General features: G+C 39.7%; 1 protein-coding gene across 1 annotated transcript in view; it reads right to left on the bottom strand.

Moving 5' to 3' along the window:
• ptprsa (protein tyrosine phosphatase receptor type Sa) overlaps nucleotides 1–14,823 on the bottom strand; it is a 317,356-nt gene that overhangs the window by 104,648 nt on the left and 197,885 nt on the right. The window contains 3 exon segments of the mRNA XM_030131459.1: nucleotides 3,129–3,140; nucleotides 5,528–5,638; nucleotides 12,504–12,521. Of these exon segments, the coding sequence (XP_029987319.1) occupies nucleotides 3,129–3,140; nucleotides 5,528–5,638; nucleotides 12,504–12,521 (141 nt within the window).

The following is a 14,823-nucleotide window of genomic DNA, read 5'->3' as shown; positions in this document are numbered from 1 at the left end:
TGAAGGGGGAAGCCAAAATAATGTGCAGCCTTTAGTGTCACCTTGAAGCTGAGATTACACCCTCTTGCTGCCTGAGGACACAGGCGCAGTATGGAGATCCTTTAGTCACACTTGCTGGTTGAGGCCTACGGCATTTACATACAAGCCGCAGGGGTCGGCCCATATTAACATACCTTGGCTGCGCCAATGCTAAACAGTCACTATGGGTGGCTCATCAAAATGGAAATTATTACCTTAAGGAAACTGACAGGAATCATGGCAGGGGTGTCTAATAATAAAAGGCAGTGGATTGAGGGGATTTCAGAGTGTGTCACTTTTTTCTATTGTCTTACAGGTAGATAACAAGCAGCCAAATAATACTGCGAGTAAGCCCCCTCACTGTGGTGATCCCTTCAGTGAATATTAACAGTCAGATTGGAAGTGTATTAATATGATCGCATTAGAATAAGATGTAATGGAACTTCTTTTTTTGCATGAAAAAACAAATGCACTTCTGATACCAACATGATTTTTGAAGGGGATGCTCTGAACTTCAGGACTCCTTAAGACAAACATCTAATAGAGATGGCAGGATTTTGCTTTGGCCAGTAAGAACATAAGGTGTAATCTAGCTTTCTTTCCCAACGTTACACACAAATGCATAGCAGAACATGCAAGCACATTCAAACTCAGGCAGATATAACTGTAGGAGGGCCAACATGCACATGCATACATCACAGCTCAGTCTTTCTGCATCAGTACTATGTATACTACCTGGAAGATAGAAAATGTGAAGATTTTTTTTTTTTTTTTTTCAGAGGGATCATAACATGATTTCTGGGCAGTATATTAGATGACAGCACTGGCAGATTATTGACTGGTTGTATTCACAGACTCTGCTGTTATGATATGCTGCTGAAATCAAACCCTTAGTTGTGTCTAGAATGACTGCTAACAGTGAATGATTTAACCTAAGACCAAGTCATACGGCGGGTGCTTTGAGAAGAAACGTAATAGTTGTGGCAGACAGGGTCCTAAAATATATCACCTATATTTAGAATTCAACGAGTCCTGATTAAGTATAGCCAAAATAAACATCTAAGAAACAAAAGACGGCAATAAGTCAGTGATCAGTCAGGGAAATTCTCTTGCTGGCTTGCACCAGGAACAGACTTTTTAAATTAAAATGAGCAAATTTGTCTTTAATGCATTAATAAGGTCAGCAAAAGTGCTCAATTCTAGGGATGCACCAGTATATCACTTTAAAACTGGTATCGGCCAATATTAGCTTTAATGACTGATACCGGCTATAAGACGTTTCATGATGGAAATGGCCGATGTTCTTCTGTTTTGTCTTAGTAAAACTTTCTTCATTAATGAATGTGCATGACTTTGGCACTCATTCAAAGGTAGTGCAACAAGGGCCTGAAAGATCTTGAAACACTGATTGGATTTATTTGGTTCCGAGGCAAAAAAAGAGGAAATAAATAGCAAAACACTTGTTATTGGCATCGACTCAATTGCTACTTTAAAGTGTGATATCTGCCAAGAATTTGACAGAATGGTGCACCCCTACAATTTCATATAATGAAAAGGCTTTCAGATACTTTACAAGACCTGCCTACGTTCAATAAATAAAGTCCCTTTCACATATCTCTGAATGAACGGCACAGCTGGTCTATACATACTACATATCATAACCCTTGTTACAGATACAGTATATATTTTATTCATTTCTAGCAGCAATGTATCCTTAAGAGCCTGAACATAAGATTCAGTGAAGATGTATTCCAGTTACATATGTCTGGGAAATCCCGGTGCTGCCGCTAACATCTAAATGAGACATCTTAACTAATGTAAGTTGTTATAGCATCATTTGATGAATAAATCATTTATCTCCAGTTGATTTACCACCTCCCCCTTTACATTATCACAACAGTGAAGCAGAAAAAGTCAAAACTAACAAAAAAATAAATAAATAAATGAGAGTACAGAACGTTCTAGTTCTGTTTAAGAATCTTCATTACTTTAGACTGAAAATCAATTTTATTTCACGTGGGTTTCTGTGGGCATATATTGAGGAGAAGCAGGGCTGTAGAATAATAAATTATAATTTGATTGAGTGTCATGGCTGCTAGGGAACACAAACAGCAGTCACTCAACAAAAGCAATCACATCTAGCTCTGCCATTGGAAAAAAAAAAAAAAGTATCTTTGAGCACCCGCTAAGCAACAGCAAATGTGATGTTGAAGTCATTATATTGTTATTGATCCACACGACACTGTAAATGGCATCCCTTAATGGCTGCTTGAAATCACCATGGAACCCAATCAGGCCCAATCAGGTCTAATTTTGTCAGTAATGGATCGCTATAAACAAGATGACAGGAACACTGGCTGTATACACACTTATTACTTCATTCGGCATTTGCATTTGCACTCCGAGACTCAAGAAGCAGGGCAGCATCATTTTTGAAAAGAAACACAAATCCCACAAACAAATGAACCACAAAAGGACCAACATCTTTAACTGAAAGAAAGTTCAGGAAAAGAACTGAACGAAAAGGAAAAAACACACAAACACAACACTATAATCACAACACAAAAAGAAAATCGAAAAAAAAAAAAGGAAAAGCCAAAAAGAGTTGTTTTGGGGAAAACACTGGTTGAGAAACCCAGGAAGGAGAAAGAAACAACTCAACAAAATACAGGGAATGCATAAAGAAAAAGACCAGCACGGCCAAACAAATTTTGTACAGGCATGCAAGCGCAGTTACATTCTCCCATCATGCAACAGGTCCTGTTATTTCCACGTGCTGGGTTTCCATTACAACACGTGCAAGAAAGCCTTTTGGTGCAGAAGCAATACCAAAGGATGCAAAACGAGAAAAGGCCCCACAATGCAAACATAAAAGTAAATTAACAAAACCCGAGCTAATCGGGTTTGCTTTCATCATTTCTTCCTTGGAAATAAAGAAAAAATTTCTTTCATAATCATTTAGCACTTTGGATTAATTGATTAGTATTTCTTCAAATTAGTAATGAATTGAGTTCTGTAATAGGTAAATACAGCTAAAATTTTTCAACATGTTGATTTTTTTTTTTTTTAAATGTGGGTTAAAAAAAGTAAAAAAGAAAAAACACACCAACCTTCTCGAAGCTCTGAGGGATGTAAAGGGGTTGATGCAGAACACAATGACATGAGGAGAAGAGAAAAATAGGGGAAACACAGAGAGAGTAAAAAAAGCCACCTCAAGGTGTTTAGCTGCAGCTACATTTCCCTTTCCTTTCATCCTTTTTTTCCTCCCTTTCCCTTGTCCTTTCTATCAGTGACACCCGTCTTGAAAGTACACTTGCCTGCCCCCCTTAAAATAAACTTTGAACCAAAACAATCAGATTTACCCCAGTGGCCGCTCTGTTGCCTGGTAAGAAAAAAAAAATAGTGAGGCGCCACTGGAGTCAAATCAAGTGTACCACACTCATAATTCAGAAATTCACAAGCTCCTTATAGCCACAAGGAGAGACTCCTGTGGTGGCTGTATTTGCTTTTGTTATAGAAGAAAACCAAATAAAGAGAAAATAAAGAAAAATTAATGAGAGATAGAAAAGAAAAAAAGACACAGTTTGGGCTGAAATTAGCAGCTGCAGTTCAAGACAGTTACAGTAAATGTTGTTAGAAGCCAATCAGTAGGACTTTTGTTAAGGATTCTGTTTAAATTACAATAACAATTTGGCTTAGTATCGTGTGCCAAGTAAGAGAAAATGAATTGCTGTTTTGTTCAGTACTTTTTTTTTTCCCCCCTCCAGGATATTTATCCCTACCACAGCTGCTAATCTCAAGTGCAATTTGCTTTGTGAACAAAACATAGTCAACATCAAGTATCAGAATTGATTGACAAAAGTTAACTGAAAACAGACAAAGGTTGACACCATCAAGGCATAACAAGTGTGTTACATAGTGTGTAAGTACCTAGGTAATTATGACCCTTGTGTGCTCTCTTAAAAACATGCTGATGGAGCCAGTGTTCATGGAGATTGCATGAATTGTTGAACGTGATATCAAGGTATAGCTGCGTGTACTTGACCAAAGGATCTGTTAAATATCCCTGTGCTGTGTCAAGTGTTCCCATTATTGTTATTTAATGATTCCTGTAGAATGCTTGACTGTAATTTGCCGCTCATCTTTTAATTTATATTAAGCTGTACATGAGCAAAGTGAATTGCTACTTCACATTCGATATCACTGCATCATGGAGGCGACAGTATGAGGCCCCGGGATGAATGCTGGCAACAAAAGACAGTAATCTTGACAAATCATTTTATACCTTCTGCTCGTCACTGAATTTTTCTTCTCTATGCTGCTACTTCACAGCGTATGATAATAGCAATAATAATGAAAAAGCAGCTCCCTGACCCATTTTATAATGTCACAGTAGTGAATTATTTATTGGGAACAAAGTTATTTGGTACACAGCAGAGGGAACAAACTGAGTAGATACCGAGGCATCTTTATTTAATATGCACAATATAAATAATACATGTCGAAAATGCATCTGCTTCAATTTATTAAAGCTCCCTCAACAGGGATTCATTGTCATTTGGCATTAGTGGTAGAGGGTAGGCTTTTGTCTTCATTGCCCATTTCTTATGAAACTCGATGTTCCTTGTGACTGATTGTTTTTCATATCTTCACTTTGCCGGAACATGCCAGCCAAAATTACTACTGACTGTAAAAAGCTTTAAAGAAAATACCCTAAAGCAGAAACAGGGGAATAGTATGGATTTATGCTCCAGAACACCATGGAGAAAAAAAGTAGAGGAAGTGTACTATTTATATTCTATGCAATAGACCAATTTTTATATATAATATAGAGCAGCTGACTGGGTTAACATTTCTTTTCTTATTTCACCACAATGAAGTTCTTTTCCCCCCAATATTCCAGAGGAGATTATGGGGTGGTTGAGATTTTGATTGATAGCACTAGTACCTTGCCACTCAATCAAAATCCAGACTTACCGTTGTGCTCCTGTACCTGAAAAAAAACTATTCATAAAGAAGTCCTTCCCAACTCTTTTTTTGGATTCCATAAGTTTGACGGAAGGGGAAACATTTTATCGGGCACACAATTACAGATAAAAGGCGTCTTACAACCGATAAAGTAAAGACATACGGCTTGTTGTGCTACACATTTCCTTCCACGTGAGTTGGGGAGGGCATTGAAAGACACAAAATGGAGCATAACATCATGACAGAGAAGAACATTAGTTGGTCAATTATAGTTTTACATTTGGAAGTTTCAGTGCATATGAAATTACATTTATGGGCAGGCAATACTATCAATGCTAAAAGATTTATATTACTTGGGTAATACTATTTTGCAAAATACATTTTGTGCAAATACAGCTGGCCTAGAATGGAAGCAATTATCATTTGTTAAGCTCAACAGTAATGGCACTTAAAGCTGAGCTGCACTGAGCAGATATTTTAGTTAGAATGGGTGGATGTTTTTATTTGTTTGGCCTGACTCTGGGGCCGGGTTGCTCCCTACCTCGCACATAAAGGTTAGCAGGGGACGAGTAGCGCACGCCTTCCACATTAGACGCCACGCACTCGTACTTCCCCTGGTCTGTTTCCTCGCTGTTCTCGATCTGCAAGGCACCTAGGAAATGACAACATCCAACAAAGACAAAAAGGGACAGGGGAGAAAGAGAGAAAGAAAGAAAGAGAGTGGGGACATAATGATTAGTTGATCTGTCAGTAACAGTGCATGAAGAAGTCAGGCAGACAGTCTCCTTAATGGAGGGTATCTTGAATTTCTCTGCACCATTTTGCCATGACCTGTGTCTAATGCATGTTGCCATGACAAAACTGGGCTCCTCTGCAGCCTCAACCATCCACAGATAAAGTAAGTCACACTAAATTTGTAGTTATGCTGCTTTATGGAACTCATAAGACGAGCCATGTCTTGTGCACAAAGTAATGATGTAGGTACGATGAAAGGTAAAGAAAGATGATGAGATGGTCTTCTAAAACGCTCAAAATGTGCATATAACCCATTGTTTGTGTTGTGCAGGTAAGCAGAAGTCGGCCTCCTTTAATCATGAACAAACATAATAACATACAAACATGTCTGATGTATTGGCTGCTATTACTGCAGGTCAGGGTTAAAGTACCTGCATCACGGTTCACTTCATTCGACCGCCCTCCTTCATTTTCTCATATTTCATTTAACACTCTAAGGATCTGATGTAATTTCACTCCAATTTGTGCTAAATTCGCAATAATTTCTCATTATTATCTTCATTCATTGACCTCATAAAGTTATACTTTCAGGTAAAATGCTTTATACGAATCCCTTAAGGCTTATGTGTTTTCTTATCTCTCATCAGATTTTACTTCTTGGCAGCAACACTGGAAAGGGGGTGAAGGGATGGAGGAGGGAGGTGAAACAACGGGCGTCAGATCATTCCTCGTTAGAGCGCTGTTGACGGCACTTCCTGATGATATCATTAGGGCTTCTGGCTGGCTCAGCAGACAGATTGCAGCCCAGGCCTCCCTGACAAACACAACACCAACGCTCGTTAGCGTTTAGCCAGAAAGCATCAATACGCCAGCCGCTGCCCAGGATGCTTTGTAATATACCATAACCTACTCCATCACATCAGCAAGCTGAGTGAACACAATGTTGTACACGGCTACTATGCTGGAACATTGCTCTAATAATGCTTTTCAGCTGTGCAACAAATTAATCCATTGATCCTGGTTAATTATAAAGATACAGTAAGCCATGCATTCACCTTGGCCATAGCCTCATAGAACATTTTACACTTTAGATTCAGTACAATGATCTATAGTCTTCTATTTTTCCTCATCTTTATTTCCCACTACAGCTCAGATCATCCTCACACCCCAAAGGGAGCTGGTTTTTGGCACGGAGCTCATGAACCAAATGAAAACGTCTACCTGCAGAGTACAGGTGGTGGAGCCTTCACTGTGCGTTTATGCAGAGATGTGATTTGGATCTGTTTGATGTGTGCTTGGAACAGCAAATGCCAGCCTGATGGCAGGTGGGTTGGAATGTGCTCAGAAGCCTAGCGCCTCAGCACCAGGGAGACCACAAAGTAAGGTCTGTGTGAAGTTCAAATCCAGGTGGACGATTCCAGAAATCTCTGCCAACGGCTCGTCAGCTTTGGTCCCGGTACTGAATTATAAAATCTTTGGAAGACTAAGACTGACGATGGGGCAATATTTTCAGCGCCTCATAAATAATAATGGTAAAAAAAAAAAAGCTTTTCCTGAGCCAAAGCTACATGTTTAGACAAATGCTATCAAACATATAAACCAAAATAAGTGTACATTTAGTATTCTTTGGTTCCATATTTGATGGAAGCTGAAGTTCCTTCAGTCCAAGTGCTTCCAAAGTAGAGCAAACTGATTCTCTCTCAAAATAATATTTAACAAATGTCATCTGAAGGGCAACAAAACACAACCACCGACACAAGGACGGGTGATAGATAATGAGCCAAACAAAATTAATGGAGAGCCAATTAGAACCAGGACTGGATGCTGTGGATTGTACCTCCTGGCGAAGGAGACAAAAAAAAAACACAAAAAGAGGAAAAAATAGCAGAGTCGTGAGGGGATAGAGGGAGTTTCATCTGTTCCTCACCATCTTTGGTACAGGCTCCTCACTAGGTGGTGTTATCTATTGTTTCCAAGCCCCTTCTGGCTTCATTACATATTCTAGCTATTATTTCAAAGTAGAGCTGTGAATAACACATAAAGTCTCCTTCTGCTGGTAGAATACAGAGAGAGGGTGAACAAGTGAGGCAGGAAAAAAAAAAGAGGGAAGAAAGAAGCAGAGAAAGAAAATAGAGGGGGAAGCAAGAGGGAAGGAGAGGCAAATAAGCGACCGACATAGAGGAACAATGACACAGGAAAAACTGAAGAGGCATTCTTATTTAGACTTTTTTCCCCCCTATCAACTTATCTCTAAAAATTCTTCCTTCAACCTAAAAATAATAAATTCCTCTCTTGAAAATGAAAACAGAGTGAATGTGTTTGTTTCAGGAAGCAGTGAAAAAGCAGGAGGATGAGGAGAAGAGAATGTAACACTGAGAACACATATGAAATCACAACTTTATTCTATTTTGAGATGCTTTATTCTTTCCTCTCCATCCTTTTCACACATATCAAAAGTAATATCCCACCGATATTATGTGTTATGCCACTTTTCCCCCTTACAAGCTGCGTTCATTTTCCTTCATCAGTTGCGCACTACCTATATCATATCTGAGCTTTAGTTTATCTTTTGAAAACAGAGACAGATTACACGAGTTAAGTAAAAATGATATTCTAACAGGGGTGTTTGTAACTACATTACAAAAACACAGTTCTTTATTTTAGGGTACCGAGGCAGTTAACTAATATCAGCATTTAATCAGCCTTTAAAGCCTTTAAGAACCAAACTGCGTCTTTGATGTCTTCATCAGCAATGTGCGCACACACAAAACAAACTACACTATTTGCAAATCCTTGTTGTTAGCATGTGTCTCTTTCCTACCGTTTCCCTTTGTCTGGCTTTGAAATCACGGTGCTTTCTGTGTTTTGCATAATTGTACTCTTTCTACCCTGTCAGCCTGCAGCACACCAGAGCGCTAATGTCCACTGTGTTTTTGTCTTTTATCCAAAACACAAAAAAAACATGAGAAAATAAATTGAAAAAATTATCTTAAAAAGAATAAAAAATGCATACTGAGTCTGTTCGCACAATTGTTACTGATAAAAAGCTACCAAGTGACTAACCGCAATTTATGGAGTCACTCACAAAATGGCTGTACTGTGCTTCTTAACTAAGACCTCATAATGCCCGTCTTCCCTCTCTCCAGCTGTTCATTCTTATCACAAACCCCACAATCGCAGTAACTTCATTTTCATTCATTTCATTCATTTTTAAAAACATATTTTATCTTTTATACAAAAATCTCAACTGGACATGCATATGAATTACATCATTGTGAGCATTCAACACTCGCCCTAGAATGACTAATAGCAAGAGTGCATATTGACAGACATGTGAACTATAATGGGTACCCCACTTACAGACCGCGTTGACCATCATTAAACTGTGGGAGGTACCCCCTCTGAATAATAACGCACATGCTTTTATGGGTCAGAGAAAAAAAAAAACAGGACCATCCTTTCTTTCTTTTGATATCTCAGACATATGCGGCACCATTATGATCCCAGAGAACATGAAAAGGTGCTACAATTCAGCCAAATAAAGTCCCTGGTAATAATGACATCACTTCCATGTGGACCGATTATTCTCCATTTGAGGCAAAGTGACCCTTCCTGCCACTAACACTCACAACCTCTAATCTCCACTGTTAACTGCTCCTGGCTGTCTTGCAGCATGCTAACTGCCATCATCCATTCGATAAAGGCTGTAATGGGCAATGGGTCCGGGACATTTGTCCCAGCCGAGACAGCTGTCCCGGTTAACAGTGCTACATGCCGCTGGGCTGATCTGATGAGGGGCATTGCAGTACCAAGGTGTGATAACAATGAAGACTGCCTGAAAAAGAGTTCAGCAAATAAATGCTGTTGGAGGGCAGTCTGGTTTCTAGGGCAGGAACACTTAAACTTAAGAGCTTTAGATTTAAAAATAAAAAAATATATAAAAATTGTTATTAGCGCACCTGAATTTTGTGAGGATTCAACAGCATTGAAAGCATTGCCACTGACTGATGCAACGCATTGTTAATTTTAGCCAATTTATCCCATGAGCATATCTTTATCATAATAATAATAACATTGAACAACTTCAATACTCAAAGACACTGATCTCTCCCTGCAGGTTCTCAAGGCTGTTTCTGCTGTAGGAAATATTATGAGATATTCATGTATGTATTTAGTTTTGGAGGGTTTTTTGTGAATAGGAGAATGACAAGAGAAGCAGCCATGGAGAGTAGAAATGGGACAATCAGACACTGATACACAGAGAATAGAGACGAGGCTGGCAGAGAGGGATGGAAAGAGAGTCTCGCTGATGAAAATCCTGTGTAGAAGAGAGAGAAGGAGGAACACAATCAACAAGGTTAAGGTGGCAGGGTTGAAGAGACAGACAAGAGCAGAAAAACAGAAGGACAGATGAGGGGATAAGAGAAAAGCAAGCAGGGGCCAGCATGGATGATTAATTTCAGAGAGCGCTTGAAGCTGTGGTCTCCCCACCCCTGTCACTGCTTTGTAGCCGCTTTGCCATGTGTACCCCCCAGTCCCATTTGTGTAATTCAATTAGCGTGCTCTAGCGGGCTTTGATTGATTTGTTTAGGCGATCAACAAAATGGCTGGCCAAGTCTCACTCTTTCTTTCCTTCCCTCTTGCTTCGTCTGCATCCCACTCAGGCCTGCCCGTGGCATACTGTTCTTTTTATCATTTTATCTCTCATTTCCAGTTCATGTCTCTCATTAGTCTTCTCTCATCTCCTCTCCCAGCGTTTACTCTGTATCCTGCATTCCTACTACAACTCACTTAAGTTACACTGAACTGTATTTAAAACCCAACAACCTTCTTAGGGTATAAGGGCTAAAAATAACCAACTGATGAGGACAATGTGCAGAATGTTGGTGCTTCGAGTTATAGTTTCCTGGCTTTAATAACTAACAAAAACAAGACAGCCAAGTCTGGACCTGCCCTTTTTGCTTCTTCTCTCTCCTTCCGTCTGCATCCTGGCTGTCACTCGAGCACACTCCGCCACAACCCCAAGGTCATTATACTGCGATCACACCAGCATGGGTCCCTTCGTGTGATGCCATTGTTGTCAGTGCCCATCTGGTGGCTTGTAACGCTCCCATGAAATCAGTAATGAAGCAGGTAGGGAGTCTAGCTACCTTCCTACCTATCGCTTACCTCTGGGCCAGCACCTGTGTGACTTTGTATAGAAGTTAACGCCATTGTTACATTTTAGGAAAGCGCCCACGCACACAAGTGACATAAAGCAGCTCAGCAGTGGCACAAGTAACGTCATACCTCAACATATGTCTCCTAAAGGCCATCTGTGATAGCGTGGACAAGTCTAAAATTGGTAGCCTACTCCTCAAAACATCATCCTTCTTAACTTCTTGTAATACCTTTTGAAGACAAAGCAATTATGCCCCAGGACACTTTAATCTCTTTAACATTTGCATCTCTATCCAGCTCCAATGCTGTGTTTTTCCTCTTCTCAAAAGCGTCCTAGACTAACATGGTGGGTAGAAATCACCTTTTTTTTCAGGCCGCTTATCTCATTATGCAAATACAGAGTTCATAAGTCACGCTCGCTTTTATTTGCCACAATATGATTTATGAGGCTTTCTGATTCACAGAGAGCACATGTAGGAAGGGCTGAGTTGGTTATAAGCAAATGCTTTAGAAGATTGAAGTGTATGAATTCATTAGAAAATCTGAACATGTTTGTAAAGTCTGCAAAAACCATGATAGGCAATTCTTGTCATTTACGGTTTGTAGTGGCTGAGGATGGAGGAGCCCTTTATCTTACACCTTGAATTCTGTTGTCACAGTGAATCACTTGGGCTTCATCCCAGCCCCTTGAAGAGACACAAAACATATTAAATTGAGATGTTCACTTACCTGCATAGCCTGTGAAACAAAAAGCATTTTACAGCAAAACACACCGAATCACACTTGATCAGCTGCGATAAAATGATAAAATACTTCAGCGACAAATCTTGGCGGAGATTAAATTGCCATGGAAAGAGAAAAAAATGCCCCCCAAAAATCAACAAATTCATACTATTATACTTCTCGGTCCCACCTTGAGATGCTTACATTCACCTGCTATCATTTTCCTGCTAAGAGCTCATTTTGGCATAGTAAAAATGGCGTACGTATTTTTTGAAAAAAGGTTAAACATCTCACAGTTTTCATTAGCATGGCCTTCTCAATAAATAAAAGCACCATCACACCACACACACACACTCACCCACCCACCGCTTCCCATCAACAATCACCCACCCTCCAGCTCCATGTCCAAACAATTTAAATGTCAGAGGCATAAAGCAAACAAACAGCCTTGTAATAACCATCCCCATCGCTCCCCCTCCGCTTTCAACCTTCCCAGTGCTGTATCATAAGCATCCGGAAAGAAAAAAAAAAAGGAAAAAAAAAAATCTGAGAATGCCCACAAGTATTTTGACAATGATGATCTGGTGGTGAAAGCGTTAGAGGAATGAACACAGAATACCCACAAAGGTGAAAGAAGTGCACGTCGATGATGACACAGTACATGGGAAATGTCAAACACATAGGATCACACAGACAATATGTACAGGAAACAGAGAACACAAACACAGATGAATTATTGATGTCGGTGGAAAACGAAATAATTTAGATGTTTTAAAGAACAGCCACGTTGATATTCCTATTATTTAGTCATCTGGGAGAGTCTAGTGATTATGTTTGGTTATGAAACAGTTTAAGTAATTGTTTTCACCTCTTTTTATTCTCATGGTTAAACATCTTACCTCGAATTGGGGTACCCTCTGGAGGAGACACAAAAACGAAGACACAACATCAGTTTAGTTCAAGGTTAATGATAGATTAGTTAGAGGAGTATTTGAGTTAAAGGTTGGATCATTGGAACTAGATTATGAAACAATTAGGTTATCTCAGAGGAGGCTTTTAGAGTTGGGAATTTTTTCATGATACAAAAAAAAAAAAAGAAAGAAAATACTTCTCATTGCTGGTATCACAAAGAAAGAGAAAGGGGAAGCTTTACTGAATATGTCTGGCACACTCCATTGTTTTCCATTCTTCAGACAGAGAAGAAACACAGTGCTACGTCTGCACAGCTCAAGAACTTGAAGGTATTGGCATGTGTTTTATCCGAGTTGCAACCCGGGGTGATACGGCAGCACAGGGGAGGTTTGACCTTAAGTTGACATGGATTGTTCCAGTGGCATAAGCTCTTTCCCAGCCAACTGACCTTGAATAATAGGTCAGTAAAACAGTTTAAGGCGCCACCATGCTATACTGGGTATCTATATAAACTTGCCGAGGGAGGGTCGGAGTCTGGACTGAACTAGAATTTCAGCCTCTAGCTCCAGGCAACTGCGAGTTAAATCAAACAGATTGAAGTTCTTATTTATCCTACAAGTTGTAAACCTGCTTAGCTGTGACAGATAGACTCTTCACCTCATGCTTCATCCCTCCGCCCTGGTCATTCAATCTCCCGACTCTTTCCATTGTTTCATTTCACCGTGAGTTGTATGTTTCTCTACTCTTTGTTTATTGTGCGTCTGTATTGTGTTACATGCCTGACTGCAAGCCAAATACCCCATTAGGGACAGTAAAATATTGAGCTTATCCATTCAGTGGCTGGTGGGTTTTTTAAATGTAGCGGGAGTTGTTGCGACGATGTCAAATGTATCCCTTACAGGCACAGCTTTGATGTGGGGTAGAAGAATTTGCTTAAAGCTCAAGCAGGCATTATTTTTTTGGGGGTCAGTGGGCAAGAATTCCATAATAACCTTTCAGCATATTGTGGTTCAAGGGGTTTTGACAGGAAACAAGACTTCTAGACCTCATCTTGGCTCTGGTTTCAGGCTTAAAAAACTAGTGACTGACAACTTTAATGACCAATGGCTGTCAAGCCTTGTCAGACATATCTCTACCGTGCAGACTCTGTGGCTCATCACCGGACAGGCTCCCTACCTGTGATGTTTGGCTTCACTGTGATGGCTATCAAATTCAGTCTCTGCATAGGATGGAGTGGAGAGAACTGCAGCAGGAGTGTGTATACTTTCTGTCATCATTTACCCTGATTTCTGTCCACTGTAGTTTTAACTATAACACTGAAAAAGTCCACCCCAAAAAAAAAGCTAATCTCTGGGGTTAAACCAGAGCTTCATTTCCATACTTTTGCCTTTACGATAGGCCCTTCAGTCCAAATCGCAGGAGGATTCATAACAACAATATCCACTACTTAGCAAAGAAACCCTGTAGGCAAAGAGCTACAGGGCAAAGACACCTACAGCCCATTGAGCCTACCAATGAATTTGTAGCTTTTTATGTATGTCAATGCATTTGTGTACAAAATGTAACAAATGCAACCTGAACCAACAAAACACTACCTCTGAATTAATGTAAAAAGTGGGGCTTGCCATTTCCTGTACATTACATTAAGGAGTGTGGGTGGGCATGAAATTATCAACACAGACTGTTGCTGCAGCTCTGCATACAGGCGTCCTTTATGATACCAGCAGATGGGAGGCAATAACTGAGTTTGAAGTTCTGTCTGGTTTGCACTGCACCTATGGATTAATTTTTACTACAGTTTTACAGCTGTGCTTTTGTGTAAAAATATAGTCCAAGTCATAAAGCTTCCATTTGCTTCTATTAACCGCACTGTAAATTCATTTAATTTATTGCTACAAATGTCCACAGTGCTTGGTGAAAGCGGACAGTGTCTTTGGGGCATCCCTTTCAATTCTACGAATATAAGAAAGGTCAATGACGTCTAACATGCATATTCTGTAAACCTGTATCTAGGATTATTATAATCCAGCATCCATAATTAGTACACTATATAGCTAAGAGTAATTGGAAAAACCAGACAAAACAACAGTGACTTTTCAAGAATTTCTCCAGCCATTTTGGAGGTCACAAAATCATGGGTAATCACAAGGACACAAGGGACAACAGGGCTCTGGGAGGGTTACTTTGTTATAGTGTTAGAGTTTGATTAGAGGCTGCAGGAAGCTGTTGCTTTATCTTGCTTTAGCTCAAATGATTTTTAGTTAGGGGGGGTTACTAGTTAAAGGTTAGGTGAGGTTAAGGTCAAAG

The sequence above is a fragment of the Sphaeramia orbicularis genome, chromosome 4 (genome assembly GCF_902148855.1).
Source record: "Sphaeramia orbicularis chromosome 4, fSphaOr1.1, whole genome shotgun sequence".
Taxonomy (NCBI): Eukaryota; Metazoa; Chordata; class Actinopteri; order Kurtiformes; family Apogonidae; genus Sphaeramia; species Sphaeramia orbicularis.
This window is presented reverse-complemented; position numbering and strand designations above follow the sequence as displayed.